This window comes from Egretta garzetta, unplaced genomic scaffold (genome assembly GCF_000687185.1).
Source record: "Egretta garzetta isolate BGI_Z169 unplaced genomic scaffold, ASM68718v1 scaffold640, whole genome shotgun sequence".
In the NCBI taxonomy this organism is placed as follows: Eukaryota; Metazoa; Chordata; class Aves; order Pelecaniformes; family Ardeidae; genus Egretta; species Egretta garzetta.
This window is the reverse complement of record NW_009258264.1, coordinates 1,065,962-1,085,176: the sequence shown is the minus strand read 5'-3', so window position 1 is coordinate 1,085,176 and position 19,215 is coordinate 1,065,962. Positions and strand designations below refer to the sequence as shown.

Genomic DNA, 19,215 nt, shown 5'->3' with positions numbered 1-19,215 from the left:
CCCCTCAAGAGAAGATTGGGGTGTTGGGATGAGACCAACAGGAAGTCATGGTGCCATGCAGCAACACAGGCAAGATCAGAGTTGTCAGCTCCCTCTTTCCCATTCAATTGCATGACAGAAGCTATTAAACGCTGTGTTTATCTCTAGCTCAAGTAACCATAACCCTCAGATCCTCCAGGATTATCAGATGACTTGATCAGTTAACAACCATTTTGCACATGTGATCATTCACCAACTTCTGTGCCTCTTCCAGGGAATGCAAGAAAAATGACTTCACTAGCGTTCATCTTCCTGCTCGCTTTTGTCCCAGCTGAACCTGCAAGCAGCAGATACCTCCCCAAGGCAGCAAGTAAGTGTAACCTGTCTGGGGCACAGGGCTTACGGGCAGCCTTGGACCAGAGCTGGCATTACTAAGGGGACAGCAGGGTTCAGGGAGCGTCTCTACCCCATCAGTGCCCATCACTGCCATGGGACCTTTCGGACCCCATGATGCTGCCCAGCCCTGGGTCCACACCTGCCCCGGCACACCCAACCTGCTCTGCCGTCCCATCGGGTTGTGTAGCACAGTTGACATTTACAGCCAACATGTTTTCCTCTTGCAGTCTCAAGCCCCGTGTTTGGACCACGGCAGGTATATGGTCTGGTCAACGGGTCAGTTACCGTGGAATGCTTCTACCCTCCCACTCGCGTGAACAGACACGACAGAAAGTATTGGTGCCGGGAATCGTCCATGGGCTGCATGACCATTGTCTCCACCAGTGGCTACACCGCTCCAGGCTACCAAGACAGAGCCTTCATCACTGACTACCCACAGGCAGAAAACTTCCAGATCAATATCTCCAGGCTTACAATGGCAGACACAGGCACCTACCAGTGTGGGATTGGTATCAACGGCAGAGGCCTCTCCTACAAAGTCAATCTGGATGTTTCTAAAGGTAATTACAGTCTTAGGGCTCCTTAAAGTATTATTTTCTTTTACCTTTTCCCCCCTTTTCTAATAAGGCTCCACAGATAACCTGTCCAGGTTCCAGGAGCTCAAGATGCTCCATGCTTTCAGGAAACAACAATTTTTATTTCCCCACCTGTGCTCTTACAGAATGAATTTTTTGACCAAAAATGCAGCATAAAAATCAGATTCAACAAGCCTCATCTTAAGGTCACAAACATTGCTGACTCCCCCCCCCCCCCCCAGCCACTAAAATTTAGGGAAATGCAGTCAGAGGGCAGAACTGCCTGTCACTCCAACGCACCCGCCAACCCATGGCTGAGGCTGCACAAGCCAAGCCCGTGCACAAGTCCACGAGAGCACAGCGTGCAGGATGGCACTGGGCAAGGCCCAGGGTGCAGAGCACAGCGAGAACTCGTGGCAGAGCCCCTGGCAAGAAGGTGCTGGGAGAAACCCTGCTACAGAGCAGGCAGTGATAGAGCATAGAGACCTCAATCCTGAAATATGGCATGGGGCAAGGCATGGGGCAAGGCATGGGGCAAGGCATGGGGCAAGGCATGGGGCAAGGCATGGGGAGACCATGCTCCAACCAGGAGCAGCACATGATCATATAATATAGCAAAGTCAAGAGAAACACTAAGCTAAAAAAAAAAAAAAGCCTTCAGGGGCACAGGGGAGTCGCACACAGTTACCAATGGAGCAGGCAGCAGGCGCTGACTGGTGTCGCTGTACGCACAGGTCCACACATACCCGAGGGAGCTGAGCTCTTCTATGTGAAGCTGCACGGGACTGTGACCATGTCCTGCAGCTTTGGGAACAGTAGCGTGAGCATGAGGAAATTCTTGTGCAAACTGGAGAAACACAGTTGCCGTAACATCATCGATAGCCATGGAATGGTTGACAAGGATTACATCGGGCGAGTTCTGCTGAGCAACGAGAAGCCTCTGGGCTCATTCAGCATCACGATGACTCAGGCAGACTGGGAAGACTCTGGCCTGTACCTGTGCGGGGTCGGCGTCTATGGGCAGAGCGGGGAGACGAAGGAACTGGATGTGCATGTTTATGAGGGTAAGCTATTCCCAGTCGGTTTTCCCTTCATCTCTGCTTCTCTTGAGAAGCATCATTAGCAGTCTTGCTTTATTTAACAAGAACTTTAATTTCCCTTTGCAGAGTGCCATTATCTTAGCCCCCCATCTAGATACTTCTTTCTATTTATTTAACTATCTGCAATCCTTATTAGTGATGGTTTACTACATTACATCGAGACTTAACTTTCCCAGCGGTGGCTAGCTATCTCCCCCAGTCCGGCTAGCCCCAAACTCCAGAAGGCAAACTCTGCCTACCGGTTTGAGACAAACAAACTGCCTCTTCGAGTCTTAAATCTCAAAATAACAGACATAGAAAGGAAAAGATCTGCCCTTCCCCTAGCAAAGGGAGCAAAACTTTGGAATGTCAGTACACAAAGACAACCACCACCCGGTGAATTTGAGTGACAGACCCTTGAGGGTCAGCTCCTTGCAGGGCCAGGACAGGCTCCCACCATCCTCACCCCTGAGCTTCGCCTAGCCCTAACTTTAGCCAAACCAGCTTTGTTTGATCTGATAACATTTATTTGCTTGGGAGAATGCCACATGGGCAAAAGTTAGACATGTATAGCTGCTCATTTCATTTCTATCTCCAGAGACAAGTGTTCCTCAAGGAAAGCCCACAATATTTGGAGTAAAAGGAAGTTCAGCAACTTTTGATTGCCACTATGAGGTTCTAAAAACGTCTGTAGAGAAGTACTGGTGCAAGTGGAAAGAGATGGGGTGTACTCGGATCATAGACAGCTCTGGGTTTGTGTCGCCTGCGTATGAAGGAAGAGTGGCCATGTTCGACAGCCCCAATAACAAGACACTCACCATCATCCTGAACCAGCTGAAGGACAGGGACGCAGGCTATTTCTGGTGCATGACAGATGAGGTGAAGGAGCAGCAATCATCAACAGAGCTGAAGATCATAGAAGGTATGAGCTCGCACCTTGGCAGGTCTCTGCCTGCTCAGCAGGTAAAAAACAGCCTCCTCAGCACTGCCAAGGAGCAGGTCTGGCTTTTGGGGAAGAGATGAGAGGTCCAGCTCCAAACTTTTATCTCATAAGGCAAAACATTGTGCCAATTGCCCCCGCCCAGTAGCTTTACAATGGAAACACAAGGTTTCCATTCTATGGGAAAGCGTTCACAAGTTTCTCATGCAAGTATTCCTTAAGCCTCTCAAAGAACCCCCCAGCCTTCACCCAGAGATGCATATACAGCACCCTTAACATTAATTCAGCAATGTAATGAGCGCTTCCCCCTCAGATATATATCTCTTAGTTCACCATCTCTAGCAGCACCACTACCTGTTGACTACCATTCCCACCACTGACACCACTACCATCAGCCTCAATGTTCTGTTTGCCCTTGCAGGAGAACCTGGACTGACAGGAAAGAAGGAAGTGGAGGCACAAGTGGGTTCACGGGTTGATTTAACTTGCTCTTATCCATGCAAGTACTACTCCTACGAGAAGTACTGGTGCAAGTGGAGCAACAACGGCTGCACCACCATGCCTGCTTCTGACCAAAGACAGCCGGGGCCAGGCGTTACCTGTGACACTGACAACAAGACAGTGATCCTAAGCTTTGACTCGGTGGCAAAGGCAGACGAAGGGTGGTACTGGTGTGGAGTGAAGCACAATGACGTCTTCGGGGAAACCATGGCAGTCTACCTGCAGGTGACTGAAGGTGAGCACCAAGGCGAAGGCAGGCAGGGGCTTTCCTGCTCAGGGCTGTGAATCATGCTGCCTTCTGCTGCGAGAAAAATCCTCTCTGTATCCACTAGGCTGCAGCACCTCAAAACAGAAGCGCCCTCATCCAGGCAGCCTCCCAGACTAGGTGCCCAGATCACCCTGATTTTGCACAGCTTGTTGTAGAGGTTTTCATCCACTCGCTGGTTTCTGTTTCCTGGTCATAAACCCCCCCACCAGTCTAAAAATCACTTCCACACCATTTTTACTTTTTAACCCTGTCCTCACTAATTATTGTCATTGCCATTTGTAGCATCATTTAGTTTAAGCAACATCTGACACCCATCAGGTGAAGGACCGCATGTGGTGCGGAGACACATCTTGCTCCAGGGACCCGGTTATCTTAATAAACAAGCAAACAGCAGGGAGCAGGAGAGGAAGAGCCATCGCCAGCTCCCCTGGAGAGCAAGGGCTTAGTCTCAGCTTTGGTGCAGTATCTTATTTTTCTTGGGAAGGAATATTGTTAGAAGCAGAGCAGAGAAAACGCGTAGCTCTAGGTATCCCCCACGCAACCATCCTAAGGGGATGATGGCAAAAGTGAAAACAGAGAGAAACAGCCCCATCTCACTGCCTTTGGCAGGCAAAGAGCTAGAAATAAAAGCAAACCAAGTATTCAAACTTTGTTCAGGGAATACTGGAGGCAGCCTTCTCAAAAGTGTACAGGCAGAGAGAGCCTACTTGAGATGCTACTGCTGAGACTCTTCTCGGTGGTGCCCAGCGCCAGGACAAGGGGCAATGGGCACAAACTGAAGCAGAAGAGGTTCCAGTTGAACGTGAGGAAGAACTTCTTGACTTGGAGGGTGCCCGAGCCCTGGCCCAGGCTGCCCAGGGGGGCTGTGGAGTCTCCTTCTCTGGAGATATTCAACCCCCGCCTGGACGCTGTCCTGTGCCCCCTGCTCTGGGTGAGCCTGCTTGGGCAGTAGGGGGGGACTGGGTGAGCTCCCAAGGTCCCTTCCAACCCCTGCCATGCTGAGATTCTGTGAGATTTTTGCAAGAGATTATTTCCAATGAGATTATTTCAGATCTCTAAACCCCATTTTAAAGAGCTTCTCACATACAGCCCAAACCCCACGCGCACCAAATACACCCAAGTAGCGTTCGTGTCACCACCCCCGTGCTGCTGCTCTCACGCCTAACAGCTCTTCTCCCCCGGGACACACAGGCAGCCCTGCCAGCCACGACCTAGATCTCCTGGACGTCGATGCCCCCAGCCACGGCGAGGGTGGCTTTGTTCCCCAAGGAAGAGCTGGGGTGGGAAGCATAGCTTCCTCGGAAAGGTTAGTTCTCTCCAAGCTTCTGTCATTTATATTAACCCGTTGTTGGTACTGTGTTTGCACGCTGCATGGCTGGTAGAGCAACAAACAAAATTCTTGTCCCCAAAGAACTCGGCTCGAAACGCCAGAGGAAAAGCAAAAAAAAGTCACAGCAAAAGGCAAGGTCTCTTGAAATTAATCTCTAGCTCAAGAAAATACAGACCCAGAAGGGAACAATTAGAGATTCCAGGTACAGAAGAACTGATTGAAAATAATTCTGTCATGACTAGAGCGCTTTCCTTCACACGTTTATAACCAAGCTACTGATGTAGCTGGTTTGGCACAGCCTCTGGCCCACGTTATTTGTTCCCCTGCAATGTGCTGGGATCAGCACATTAGTTCATTAACTGAACTGCATCGTGCTCACTCATTTACCATCCTATAGAGATTTTAGACTGCTGGAAACTCATATACATCATTCAGTCTTGAATAATTTAAAAAAAATATTGAAGTTTTTCACAGCTTAGCGATCTCTCTCCCTCCGTTCCAGCTCTGCTGAAAGCCGCGGCCCCCATATAGTTCTGTTAGTCCTGGGCCCTCTTGGTGCTGTGGTCCTGATCCTCGCCACAGCTTTTGCCGTTTTTAAATACAGGCAGCTGAAGAGATCTGGTGAGTCCCTGCCTTTTCTAGTCTCTCAGGAATTGCCAGCAATATTAAGATGAAGGCGATACCTTGTGCACGCTCCCGTCTCTGCTGGGCTGAGCTGCTCCCCTGGTGCCCCCTCATGCAATGGGCAGACAAGGGGCTCTGCTTCCCGCGCTGGCCCCATCCATACGGCTCCAACACCCAGCACAGAGGGTGCCCAGGCTGAGCCAGAGACCACCCCTCCATGGGCTTTGCACGTGGCATTGCACAGGGTCTCCTCGCAGAAGGGCAGCTCGGATGCCAACGCGCTTGCACCGACTGAGCAAGCGTGCAGGATATTTATCTCCCCCCCCTCCCCCCCACCTTAACAGACCTGGTGTCCGTCGGGAGCTACAGGACAAACATCAGCATGTCGGACTTCGAAAGCGTGAAGGAGTACAGCGCAACCAATAACGCCTGCGTGAAGGAGACCCAGGAGACACAGATAGGAGGGGACGGTAGGCTGCTGACTGATGGGCTTGCTCTCCTGCCCCGGGGCGAGGGGTACTGGGGAGGAGGTTGCAGAAGGACCCTACAAAAGCCACGGAAATACCTGCCCACCAACGGCTCCCACACCCTAACACTTCCCTTTCTCTCCCCGCAGAGTTAATCACCACCACGGCCGCCCCAGAAAGCGCTGCTGAGACAAAGAAGGCAAAAAGGGTAAGAGGAGGCAGGAGAGAGCCCACTGACCTGGGAAGCACCGGCACAGCTCTCCAGCCTCTGCCAAAGGAGCTGACCTCTCCCAGGGGCCTTATTTATACCCAGGTGCTCTCCATCCTACCTGGATCCAGGCACCTGCTGCAGATCAGCCTCCATGGGGGGACCTTAACCCTCTCCTGACCCCATATTTTAGCAGGCACAGTAACACAGTACACCAAGCCAGCCCCAGGTAGCATCAGGAAGGTTGGGGTTGGGTTCTTACCATAAATCTGAAACACTGGGATAAGCAGACGACCAGGGACCAGAGTGCATCCCACCTCCCCAGCCTTCCTTCCCCAGCGCTGTGCTCCCACACCAGGACAGAGGTGGGCAGGGAGGTCTCTGCCATCAGAAGGGCTGTGGCTTGCTCTTGTGGCCCTGGCAACCCCCTGCCTCCCCCTGCCTCCCCTCGGGTCAAGCGGCACCACTCAGCAGTAACCAAAGGTGCCAGATACAAGACCTTCTTTTTAAAAGTCCCCAACCAAAGGCAATACCTAAGTGTTGTAAGGGCCAAGAGCTGAACTGGAGCGATAAAGGAAATATCGGAAAACCAGTAAAGCCCAGCAGCTTTAGGACAGATGAGCTGGGTGCTGACATGTAGGGACAGGCATGCCATGGAGTCCCAAACCCGCAAATGTTTGGGGTCTTCCCAGGGCCCCAAGCAAAGGCGTGATGCTCTTGCATGGGCACTAGTGTGACCCTCCGGATTGCCCCGCTTGCCCAGTCTGCCCATAGCATCCCAAGCAGCTCACGGCCCTATGGTGCTGCCCATGTCCTTTCCCGTGCCGTGTGTTGCTGTCCATCCCCAGCCACCTAACGGTGTCCTCCTGTCCTTCCCCAGAGCTCCAAGGAGGATGCTGACCTTGCCTACTCCGCCTTCCTCCTCACCTCCAACAGCATCACACAGGGCGGCACTGAGGGGGAAAGCGCTGCCCCAGCCGTGGCCCCCCCGAACTGGGAGGGACGGATCTGAAGGCAAGAGACAGAGAAGCAGCAGCAACTGGGACCGGCTTTACCTTGAGGATCAGAGCAAGATATCAGCAAAGCAGCATTGCTTATTGCTACCGCAATTTGCCATAGCTTGACCTTTTTTTTTTTGCTTAAATTCAGCTTCAGGTGGAGACTTAGGAGGAATTGTGTGATGCCAGGTGGGGTGGCTAGGCTGGAGGTGCAGGTCTGAGCGAGCAGGTTGGACTGGGAAATGGCAGAAGCTTGAGTGCCTTAGCCCACCGGCAGCCCCAGCCCCACCAGTGCCCTTCCACCACTGTGGGCTCTGAAAGGCCGGAAGACGCATTTAAAAAGATCTCATTTTCTTTTAAAGGCAGCTGGAAAACCCTCTAGAATGACTCGCGCTTTTGATTCCTCTAAGCTTTCTCATCCAGAGGGCAGTACCTGCAGACCAGACACGGTCTGAAGTGTTTTTTATGCACGAGCAATAAAAAGTACCGCTGGCTTTCAGCAGACCGCGGGACTCGCAGTCTGTGGGAGGGCATGGGGAGAGCACACCCGAAAAGGCACAGCGAGGGTGCATTGGGGGCGCTGGGGGGGTGGCTTTCTCCTCCCCGTACTGCAGCACTACAGCATCGCATCTGGTGTTGCGAACGGCGCGGAACGGTAGAAGAAACCCACAATTAATGGAGCTAAACAGGAAATGCTTTGAGTAATGGCATGAGCATTTTCATCAACAGCAGGAACCGATCACAGAATGACATTAATTAGTACGATAACTTATCAGCAGCCTAGATGGCTGATTAGGCACTAGGCACCGGTGTCCACTGGCACTGTGTTTGCATAGCACAGACCAAATTCCCAAACCAACAATCTCCCATTTCTGACCTGGGGTCAAGCCCAGTCCATGCTCCTCCGCCAGAGAACCACCCACGCTGAGGGTGGCCTTGAAAACCCACCCTTCCCTTAATAAACCTGAGCCATAGATCACTCACACATTTTTCTCTGGCTGACTTCATGTTTGTCCAGGTGGAAATGAGGATGATTGCAATTAAATGATGTCTCTCAGCTTTATTTTCAAAAGCTGAGGACGAAACTGAGAAAAGCAATTTATTGATGATGGATTTCCAAATAGCAGCGTGAAGCTGCTCTCTGTCAGTTAGATGTGGGTGCAGAAAGCTGAATACCCCGCAGATAAAGCAATGTAGGAAGCAGCAATGACAAAGAAGTTGTGACAAAGCAGAGAAGTCATTTTTCCTGACCGCAAGGAATGGGATGGGCCGGTGCCTGCCTGGCTAAGAGCGGGGCTGCGGGGGTGTCTGACAGGGCCAGAGAGAAGGGGCAGAAACTGCATGGATAAAGTCAAATTCCTGAGCCTGTCTTGGCTATGTGCAGCTCTGATAGCAAGCCATAAAATATAAAGAATGAGGAGCATCACCCTGGCCTGAGCTGATGGCCTTACAGTAACACCAAATTTCTGATTTAGTAAAATAACAGCCGCCCTTTAAAATGCAAAAGGTACGGTAGCTCCACACAGTGTCAGGCAACGGCCGTTTGCATCAGCCATAGAGTTTTCATCAAGGAAAAAACCCAAATTATTCCTGAATCATGGACCTCCCCACGATGGGCGCCGAGATGAGCTTTGCTCGCTGGGAGGAGGAGGGCAGCAGCTCCAGCAGCATTTGTGTTTCCCCTCCCAGCCCTGCATCTGTGTGTTCAGGCTGCTCTCACCTCCCCACTGCAATAGCCATCCCCTTACTGGTACCAGGGCTAGGACCCCGAATGGCAGGCTATGGCTCATCTGCCTCATCTCCCAGGCTGCATCCCCCCCGGCAGCCCGGTGGGAAGGGGCTTGGATATCCGAAAAAGTGAGGAGGGGCCAGGACAGGTCTGCGCCTGTCTGGAATTGCTGGAAGCGGATGAATTCTGGTGCAATAGGAAAGGCGTGAGCTTGGGAAGTGTCCCTGGGGGTAAGCAGTCATAAAGCTGCAGGAGAATGCTGAGGTTTGGAAATTTCTGAGAGGAGAAAACCCCTTTCACTCTCCCTTCGCAAATCTGCTTCCTCTTCAACCTGCCCACCAAGCCTCCTTTTCTCAGCTCCACTCCTCCCGCCCCGCGCTGGGAGCCCGGAGAATGAGCTAAAATCCGGGGAGAGGCACGGAGGGCGAGAATCGTGGGTGGGCTGAGCATCCTGCCGGGCAGCCCTGCCTGCACCCCGCGGCTCGCTGCCTGCTCCCGGCGCCTGCTCCTTCCCACCGCTGGCACTTCCAGCTGGCACCTCACTTCCAAAGGGACATGTCCCCGGGCTGCTGCAGTGCTCTGCGGTGGATTGGGAAAGTGTAAACTTAGTCTGATATGAAAGCAATAAAACATGCATGGATTGAGGCATGCAACCCACCGCACAGGATACAAAAATCAATGAAATCTGATTAATAATAATTGTGAGAGCATAAGCTGAGGATGTGGAATAAACCCCACACTTCTCACTCAAGCTGTGATGCAGAGCCCACCACAATCAATGGACAGGTCCACAGGGACCTCGCCAAGCAGCCCCATCTCCTTCACCACCAAACATGCCGACTGATGCCCTTTGGTCAGGACGAGCGGTGGTGTCTCACTGCGTCACTGCTTCATTCCTAATGGTCTTTCTTTAACAGAAAATCATGGTGCGTGCAAAATATCTCATTCTTAAATGGTTGATGTCAAGGGTGCTGCTGTTGAAAGATCGGCTTTCATGAACACTGACAGAGTGTGGAGGGATGCATTCACCTGCTCATGCCCTGGCACCGGGACAAATGAAAGTCACACAGCAAAAACCCATGAGAAAGCAAATTAAAAGAATCAAAGCCCTGAGAGGCTTTCCTTTGCCGTAAGCGAGTATTTGAGGAAGGATAGTGAGCAATCAAGATCTTTCCTTTAAAAGTGATTCACCAAATCCCGCTCAGCGTGAAGCACATGCATGTGTACTATAGGCAAATACTGGTGAGCTCACCCAACCAGGTCACCAGCCAGGCCTTTTGGGGATGGGACAAGGAGTCTCCTCCTCCTCTGCAGCTCTTCATTCTGCTGACGCCTGATGAAAGGCGCAGCGCCCACCGGACTGATGCAAGGCTCCGGTGATGACAGAGGTCTTGACCAGGGTCCTCCCTGTGATGGGGAAGAAACCAGTAACTAGGTTTTCCTTGAGGATATGAGGACCTTATTCCATAACAACAAAATCCTGTTAAAGATCTTCTTCTGCGGCTAAAGCCTCCCCTGTGTCACCTCTGTAGCATCATTAGAATTTGCCCAAGCTGGGAACAGCCAGCCCCTCCATCCATGCCAGCTGCTGAAGCTTGCCCATGGGCAGGAAAGGGGGAGCTGGAAGGTGTTGGACTGTCCCCTGGGAACAGGGGTGCTGAGAAGGGGGTTGTGGAGGCCTGAAGGGTTCAGACCTAGAAGCAGTGACTTGACCCTAACAGTAACAAGAGCTGCTCAGGGCCAGGGGAGAGCGTGCAGCGCCCTGGTTGCCACCACAGCCAGCCGGAGCTTTGGTACACCTTGCTCAGCTTAGCAGATCCCTAAAGCAAAATGCACCAAGTCAGAGATCTCCCCTCCAGTCTTACTCAAGCCTCGTGCCTAACGCACGCAGCAGTATGACTTCATCACTTGAAATATTAGAACTAGAGCGCTACCAGGGACATAAACATCCAGCTGCCCTCCAAGCAGCTTGTGCTAAGCATCCAAGCAGCATTCACCTGGGCCCTGAAACTAGGAGTGTGTAACACCTCCTGGCTGCTTGGAGAGATGATAGAATCATAGAATCATAGAATCATAGAATCACAGAATGGTTTGGGTGGGAAGGGACCCCTAGAGGTCACCCAGCCCAACCCCCCTGCAGGAGCAGGGACACCTTGAACCACATCAGGTTGCTCACAGCCCCGTCTGCTGGGGGAGGGGTCTCCACCCCCTCTGTGCGCAACCCCTGCTGGGGTTTCACAACCCTCATTGTAAAGAATTTCTTCCTTAGATCCAGTCCAGACCTACCCTGTTTTAATTTAAAGCCATTACTCCTTGTCCTGTCACAGCTGGCCCTACTAAAAAGATTTTCCCCATAATCTGGGGTGGTCACCCATGATCTGGGTGGTCTTGGTTCATTTACTATCACATCAGCCCTCTGCCATCGTCAGATGCTGCAGCGATACGTGTATTAGCACCTTGTGGGAAAACATGGTGGAAAAGGGATTTAGAGCATGCAGAACCAGTGGGTACCAGCAATGTGTGTGCAGCCACTGGTGGCTGAAAGAGCCCCAAAGGGGTGAAAACAGACCAGAGCTATACATTATGCACAATAAAAATGGTCTTGCGGACAAGCTGGGGTGATTTAGTATCATTCAGGTCTAAACTTGAGTCTCTCTGGTGTGCCAGGAATGCTGCATTGGGATGCTGGCACTACCGGGAGTGACAATACCTGCTGCCAAAGGGCACCACGGTGAAGTCTGAAAGTTTCACCAACGAGAAACCTATAATTCCTCAGAATTTTGACAGACTCAGCACAGTTTCAAGTGGGGTTTATTTACAGTAATTGCAGCACATTTCCACAAAACTCACTACTGGGTGTCAGTAAATTACATAATAAATCCAAGAACCTTTTGCTATTCAGCAACCACATATCTTGCATAGAAAGTTTTTCTTTTACTGATAAGGCAGAAAATATCATCTCAAAAGGAACCACAGCTTTCTAAGGCCTGACATACCTGCTAGGACCTATTCTTGGAAGTGTGTCTCACCCTGTGCACCTTGTTTCAGCCAGAGCAAGCAGCGGTGGCAGCAGTCACTAAGACTGAGCCCAGGCTTACGAGCGCTGCTCTGCAGCATTAACGACACCAGAGCAGTTCCAGCAGGCACTCAGCACTCGTGAATATACATCCCCTACACAAAAATTTTAGAATGTAAACAATACTTTTATTAAATGATCACAGCTTACGCCTGCTAGCAAGAGAAACCCTTTCAGATTTCCCCGCGGAGAGCATCCTTTGACAGAAGTCAGCTAGGCAAGTGCTATGCCGACCCCATCAAACTCGGTGTTTCCAGCTTAATGCAAGACTCTGCTGATGCATTCGCCGATGTACCTGGCCAGCAAAACACCCTGGGGTCTGGCTGAACACAGCTGCAATCGGGGAGAAAAACTGCACTGATACAGTACGTTATCGTCCCATTCACCGCTGGGGCGTGCGATGTCCCAGCAGCTTCCTCTGCCCCAGGCGCTGGCGGGTTGCTCACGCCCTCTGCTCCCTAAGGAGATTTCTCCATCCAGTCTAGCAGGATGTCCAGCTCACCCAGGGATTTAATTGCTGCAGAGGTGACGTTCAGCTGCAGTGATACAAAGGAAGAAGTTGTAAGCCAAGATAGCAAGTACCACCCAAGGTAGAGATAAGCTGAGTATCAGTGTTAATTATTACACTTAGTCGTCAACTTACCCCTTCGTAGTTTGCGAGTATTTGCTTAAATTTCTCAGTGGATTCCTGTCCGCACATGCACTTATTTTGCTCATGCTAGAAAAATAAGATGGACTTCATTAGTTTGGGGGGTTAATTTTTAAAAATAAGAGATCGGTTTCTAATTACGCTGGAAATCACTGTATAGACCGAGACCTTGTTAAACTCTGGAAAAAGCTGCAGGTCCTTACATCAGACTGCAGCAAAGAACAGAGTTTACTTTGATAGACAGAGGGACAGGATAAATATCGTTCCTGAGAACCAACGTGGGAGTTGGCTGACGAGTGGCAAGTATAAAAATTTCTCAGCAGACATACGCACCCTTCGCAGCACGTTTCTCTGTACTCTTGTTAAGACCATTTTTACAAATAAAGATTTTGTAACTTTATAGACCCCTTAGGGTTGTTTATGCACCACGTACTAACAGCTGAAAGTAAACTGCAGCCATACCCCAGACTTACACACTGCCTGAGCTTCCTCTTCACGCTGAGGAAGGAGTTGGCTATGCTGCTGATCTTTCGGTTGACATACGAATCCTCGGTCTTGCAGTGTTTGAAGACTTTGTCCACGTAGAAGGTGAAGAGCTGATGGGTGATGCAGCATCTGTCGGAAGACTTAAGGCACAGATTTCATTTTCAAAAGGTCTTCCAAAGTGCTATAAACCTGCAGTCGCCAGCCTTTCTGCCCCCCTCTAGAATAAACCATCTCTAACACCAAGCACGGTAGCTGAGCACAGCGGGATGTTGTGACTCATATAAAGCTTTTTCAGTGATGCTTGATGTAAACTGAAAATATATATAGGAAATTATTTTGGACTGATTTTTCCAGGAGATCCATCCTTAGCATGTCTCATTAAGTCAACAAAAATAAATAGCTGATTTTGTAGCTGGGTATTAGAGGCTGAGACCTGAAGCAGTGGCCCATGTCTAGGGCTTTAGAGTGTAAAAGAACTGCAAAATACTTCTTTATAATGTATTTCACCTCCCAAGATCACATTCACCTGCTTTTGGATTCTTTAATAGCTCTCCACGCAAATCCTGATTCACCTTGCTATGCCTCCGCTGCCCAAGGTGGTGGGGAGCTGCAGCTAAAGCTCCCGTAACTGGAGCATCACATGCACCAACACACACACACACACACACAGACACACACACACACACACACAAAAAAAATCTCTGCCCACCATTTCTGGAAAGACAGTCAGGGTGAAAGCCTGGTGCAGGAACCGGCAGTGGGACACCCACCTCTTTTCGTGTACGTGATCCGCATCACTTTATCCTCCCTGACCTGCGCTGTCTGCCAGCGTCTGCGTTTCGCAGGAACTTAGAATAAGTCATGGTATTGAACAACTTCCGCAAAGGCCCTGAGCTGCTGCACCTCATCAGTGGGGTGAGGATGCTATAGCTGGTCAAAATGATCCAGAGGGAAAGGGGAGCCCCGGTAAGGACACCTACCTTAACCTTGTGCAGAGAGTGCGGGTGCGACAAGATGCTCAGAGTCCGGATGGGGTCCCTGGCTTGCTGCATGGGAGAAGACAGAGACGGGGATGTACGTGCTGGCTCCAGAGGGGCTTTGGGAGCAGCCGACTAAAGAGCTTCCCCAGCTCCACCAGAGCCTGGAGCAATACTTACGATGTTGGCTTTAATTGCCGAGAAACCGGACCTAATCTCGGTCACGCTCAGTGAAATCTGGCAGGGTCCAAAGTGGAAGGTTTTGTTCCCAGCTGTCGGCATCAAATTCAACCAGCACGAGATGGAGAAGAGGCAGAGGAACAAGTGGGATCCCTTCATCTTGCTGCGGGTTGAAGACACGGCTGGCTGCCTGGGAGACCTGGGCAAGGAAGGCAATGTTGCCTGTCTTTCCTAAATAACACAATTGTAACGCTTATGAAAATATACATATTTTACATAGTACTTGTACCTGTACATCTGTATTAAAAAAACCCCAACACACTAACTGGTATCTCTTACCCATCTCTTCTTTACTTCCCATGTGCAAGAGAAAAAAATCAAATTAAACCAAATATTTAACAGAAGATCCCAAGAAAGGCAAAAAAAAAAAAGGAGGAAAAAAAAAAAACAGTAAAAGATTGCATGTAAATAGACAAAGTTCTTCTGAAAAATTTCCATCAGAAAAATAAACACAAATAAATTAAATATTTAAAAGCAGCATGAGGTAACTGTGATGGAAAACAGCAGACCCCAAAGTCTGATCACAAAAGAAAATGCTTTCCCTCTGAAATAGCATACTTCAAATATGAGTTTTGTTAGCACTGAAAATCAAGGTTATCACTGGAAAAAGTCCTTTCAGAGACACACTATAGGAACACAAGGAAATACACAGGAGTGCATAGAGCAAAAGCATAAAGTCAGTGTTTTACCTCCTCCTTTGACGTGGGTTCACCTGTCCCGCTGACGTCTGACCTGAGGAGCTCTGAAGAACGTGTTTTTATCCAGGTACTGGGAGGAAATAACTCTTGGATTAACTTTTGGGATTTTTCTTGCTTTTCCCAGCATGTATTTCCCTTTGTAATTTACTGAATTAATGAGCTAGTGAAAGGGACCAACTCTCTCACCCACACGTGTTTCCCTTCGCTACGGAGGCGGGAAGTCTTGGCATTGCCGTCTCTTTTTTCATTTGGGAAGAAGGACGCGACCAAAAGGAGGGACCATCATGGGGGTTACATCTCCGAAATACCAAGCTCAGGGGCTGCCCCCGGCATGGAGCCAGGCTGCCAAGCCCCTCCTGGAGAGGGACCATTCCCGGCTCCCGCAGAGGCGTTGGGGTGCGGGAAGCCGAGTGGCATCACCATGGTCCAAACCCCCCAAGGTGGGAGGGTTTCTGGCAATAGGACATGGCACGCTAGTAAAATAACGTGACTCAGAAAGTTGGCAAGACCTTTCTCCATCACTGTCCTGGCACACGGGACCTTCACCCTCCAGGTACGGGGGACCCTGCTCTCAGGCTTGCCCCTCAGGTGGGTGGACACTTATCTCCATCAGCACATCCCTGGTATTTGGAGACTGGAGATACCCGGGTACGAGAGGGCAGGGCTTTGGGATGATGCAGCTCCCACCTCAGTGCCGGAAGAAGTCACTCGGTTTTCAGGAGCACGGGTGACTTGGGTGATCATTATGCACGGTCCAAAGCTACCACCCTGCAGAAGGACAGAAATTTCACTCAAACCTTTAAAAGTCCACCAACCCAGTGACAGCAAGCGAAGACTTTGACTGCAAAGTCTATGATTACCCTGCTGCAAGCATTAGCTGCTGGGAAAAGCTGATGCAGCCAAGGTCCTTGAGCAGACCAGGCACGTTCTCGTAGTGACATTTCAGATCCAGACTGTCCCCAGGGTACCAGGGTTTGGAAGCTGGGGCATGCCACCGCACGAACATGGCAGTACTGGTGCAAACCCCAGGCTGGTCCACCATGCTTTTGGCTCCGGGGCTAGTTTGGTTGTTTCTGTAACCCCTCTGGAGTTAGCCAGGTTCAGTCTGCAAACAAAAACGAGCAGTTAAAAACACTTCTTGGACTACCTGTACCCAGTGGGGAAGGTCAGATGGACTTAGAGGGCATGGAGGTGGCAAAGGCGCCCCTCTAACCCCACAGCCAACCTCTGGAGCAGCCACGATGCTCTGGGTGAGAGCAGCAGCCTGTGTGCCTGGTGCAATGCGAGTACATCTTGTGTGCCCTTGCCTGTGGGCTGTTATATGAAGTTTTGCTGGGTGAGTAATTTATTGATCACCAAGCTCGATCTTGAGCGTATATCCGTCATCGGGGGAAGACTAGGCAAATAGATTTTATGCCCAGGCTAGTCATAGTATTGCACACAGTATTGCTGCAACTACCCCAAATGCACCAAAGAGGCCTCCCTCATCCTCGTGCCTTCGCACTGTAAAGCAGCCAAAAGGCAGGTCCAAATCCGCAGCAGGTTGCATTTGCCCTTGCTGAGGTGCTGGAGGGATCCTCATGCCCGACAGTCCCTGCCTTCCTCCCCCAATTCCCAGCTGCTGCCTGTAATTGCAGCAAAGTTTCTCCTGGAGCAGAGGAAGCGGCACCGGCAGCGTTCCCAGGCAGCCCGGTTCACACCCAGCCTCGGTGAGGAAACGAGGGAAGAGGCAAGGAGTTCTTACTTAATTATGTAAATTGCAGATGAGAAGAAGGGATTTCTTCTTTTTTTCCTTTTGGTAACTGAACTGACGCTCAAGACAGGTCAGCTGAACGCCAGCAGGCAAGAAACCATCACGGGTTAAAAACTGCCAGCCAGGCTGGCGGAGGGAAGATGCTGGGGTGAGATGGGGACAGGAGTGCAATGCTCTGTTACCGGGGTCCGGGGTCTTGCTCCATTACAGACCCCTGCATGGTCCCAGGCGGGCGGCCCGTGGCCTCTCTGTCCTGTCACTGCCGAGCAGAGGCAATAGCGTGACCCTTGCCGTAAGGGCAGGGAGGAGGATAACCACGTCCGAGGGGGCGAGACAGCCCAGCTACTTAAAAATCAAAAATTAAAAATTATTAGTGCGGTGGCAGCGATTGATTACCCCAAGTGCTGGGCGCGGGGGAGGTCCAATACCCTCGCTTTTCGGAGCAGGTGGGATGGCATCCGCAGGGATCTCGGCGTGCACTGGACCCAGTCCTGATGGAAGCGGAACACCCCGGCGTGGCTTTTCCCAGGCAGCCTGCCTACGGGACGCTCATCTACCTGCCAGCTACAGTGACATGAAAACATCCTCAATAAAACAGCAAGGCATTTCTCATATGCTCTGGGAAGGAAGAGGAAAAGGAGAAACAGGGATTTCTGAAACACAGTAGCGTGACGATGCAGATGAGCTCAGATGTAAAATGGGAACTGACTCCCCCGGGCGCTTTCCGAATAATTAAGCCTTTCGCATGCTGCAGCGCTGGGGAGTGCGCTGGGAGCAGGGAAGTGGTCCTCTCCCTGGGAACCCTGCCAGGCAGCTCCCAGCTAACGGGAGGGCTCCTCCCTTGGGATTTATGGCAGGCACGTTGTGGCAAGGCACACTAAAAGTAGTTGCCACCCAAATAACAAGCAAAGGCGGCATAGAGGGTTGTTAGCCAGCTGCCACCATGCTAGGGAATTAAAAACTAAGCCCGGTATATCATTAGCCCGTCACTTATATAAACTCCGACGCTCAGCCTCGCCCCGCCACGCAGACGGCCGCGTTCCCATCACCGCAGGGCTGGCATCGCCGCTGTGGCAATGGAACCATCTCGGTAGCAGCAGAAAGCACCAGGCTGCGGCAGACGAATGGCTTGTTGAAGTGATTAATGAAGCAGGCGTTCGTGTTAAGCCTGGGAGTATGATGGGAGACAAGGGTCCTGCCCACCGACGGCCGGTGAGGTCGGGGAAACCCAGCAGCAGCTCCCGGCACTGCTGGAGAGCCATGCCCCGTGCACGCCGCTTACCCTGGGCGACTGCGGTCCTGCTCAGCATGACCCGCTGCTGACCCAACTCCACATTTATTCGCTTCAAATATCCAAAAGCTTTTGGTTTATCTTAAAAAACAAAACAAAACAAAAAAACCTTAACTTAGAAAATAAATAATCAAACTGTACTGATCAGCAGGAGCCTTGCTGTCAAGAACTGACCACAGGCACACGTTAACACTAGATTTCCAGTAAACACTTTCGGAGTCATAAGGTACCAGTTTCAATAGTGCGTTTCAATTTAGTTTCCTGCTGTAAAACGATCTGATAATACTTTACAGACCATTCTTGGTCTGCCATTCCTTGTCATTACTCATGTTTCACACCAGCTTTAGGTACACCAGCGTTTCAGATATGAAGCTGATAATGGTTTGTACACAGATCCCCAGAACTAGACAAGGTGAATGGTAGAAATGCCTCCAATAATTTTAATAAAAGAAAAATCGAGGCCTAATAACAAAGTCCAGCAACAACATCTGATCTCAGGAACTCTTCCTAAGAGGAAAAGGTCCAGAAAAAACCACTCAGCCACCTGGAATAAAAATGCTTGTAGGATTTTACATCTCTCCTGGTAACACTATAGCTCACCAAAGCCCTTGCCAAAGGAACGTAATTCTCTTTCCACAGGCAGCAGAAAATGCTTCCACTTGGTTTTTTGATGCACTAGAGCAATTTCTTACCCACGTGCAGTGGCGTGGATGGTCAGACAGCCCCATCCCAATCATAGCTGGGCGTAAGGGGAAGATTGACTATAGCGGTGGTGCTGTGCTGCAGCTCTGAGCAGTTCTCAGCACCTTAAAAATCAGAGGTTTAATTGTCAAGCCACCCCCTGGCCCGACAATCCAGGGCCATTTCAAATCTCATCTGAACAAGTGCTAACCTGGCACCGTCCTCTTGACACCCAGGGATTCACACCAGCGCCCAGACGGGTGTCACCCG

The 19,215-nt window shown here is 50.7% G+C and overlaps 2 protein-coding genes across 3 annotated transcripts; one reads left to right on the top strand and one right to left on the bottom strand.

Moving 5' to 3' along the window:
* Positions 1 to 261: 261 nt before the first annotated feature.
* PIGR (polymeric immunoglobulin receptor) lies at positions 262 to 7,379 on the top strand. The gene is made up of 10 exons (XM_009648075.2): positions 262 to 353; positions 610 to 935; positions 1,685 to 2,014; positions 2,628 to 2,951; positions 3,391 to 3,705; positions 4,930 to 5,044; positions 5,571 to 5,689; positions 6,037 to 6,162; positions 6,309 to 6,367; positions 7,248 to 7,379. The coding sequence occupies exons 1-10, from the start codon at positions 268 to 270 to the stop codon at positions 7,377 to 7,379; spliced, it is 1,932 nt and encodes a 643-aa protein (XP_009646370.1). The 5' UTR covers positions 262 to 267.
* Positions 7,380 to 12,564: 5,185 nt separating this feature from the next.
* Positions 12,565 to 18,340, bottom strand: LOC104134381 (interleukin-20-like). 2 transcript variants are annotated; one of them, XM_035902760.1, is made up of 10 exons: positions 18,256 to 18,340; positions 17,370 to 17,537; positions 16,081 to 16,325; positions 15,730 to 15,988; positions 15,212 to 15,290; positions 14,463 to 14,661; positions 14,286 to 14,351; positions 13,293 to 13,445; positions 12,814 to 12,888; positions 12,565 to 12,706 (listed from the first exon to the last, which is right to left on the bottom strand). In XM_035902760.1, the coding sequence occupies exons 6-10, from the start codon at positions 14,619 to 14,621 to the stop codon at positions 12,629 to 12,631; spliced, it is 531 nt and encodes a 176-aa protein (XP_035758653.1). In that variant the 5' UTR covers positions 14,622 to 14,661; positions 15,212 to 15,290; positions 15,730 to 15,988; positions 16,081 to 16,325; positions 17,370 to 17,537; positions 18,256 to 18,340; the 3' UTR covers positions 12,565 to 12,628. The 2 variants fall into 2 exon arrangements, with proteins under 2 accessions (XP_035758653.1, XP_009646214.1); XM_009647919.2 differs by having other exon boundaries at positions 15,212 to 15,988.
* Positions 18,341 to 19,215: the final 875 nt, after the last annotated feature.

Coding starts and splice junctions, on each gene's coding strand:
- LOC104134381 (XM_009647919.2), bottom strand. CDS start 14,621: ATGAAGGGATCCCACTTGTTCCTCTGCCTCTTCTCCATCTCGTGCTGG. Junction 12,889..13,292: donor AGAGGAAGCTCAGGCAGTGT/GTAAGTCTGGGG, acceptor TTATTTTTCTAG/CATGAGCAAAATAAGTGCAT. Junction 12,707..12,813: donor TACTCGCAAACTACGAAGGG/GTAAGTTGACGA, acceptor GTATCACTGCAG/CTGAACGTCACCTCTGCAGC.
- PIGR (XM_009648075.2), top strand. CDS start 268: ATGACTTCACTAGCGTTCATCTTCCTGCTCGCTTTTGTCCCAGCTGAA. Junction 2,015..2,627: donor GGATGTGCATGTTTATGAGG/GTAAGCTATTCC, acceptor TTCTATCTCCAG/AGACAAGTGTTCCTCAAGGA. Junction 6,163..6,308: donor GACACAGATAGGAGGGGACG/GTAGGCTGCTGA, acceptor CTCTCCCCGCAG/AGTTAATCACCACCACGGCC.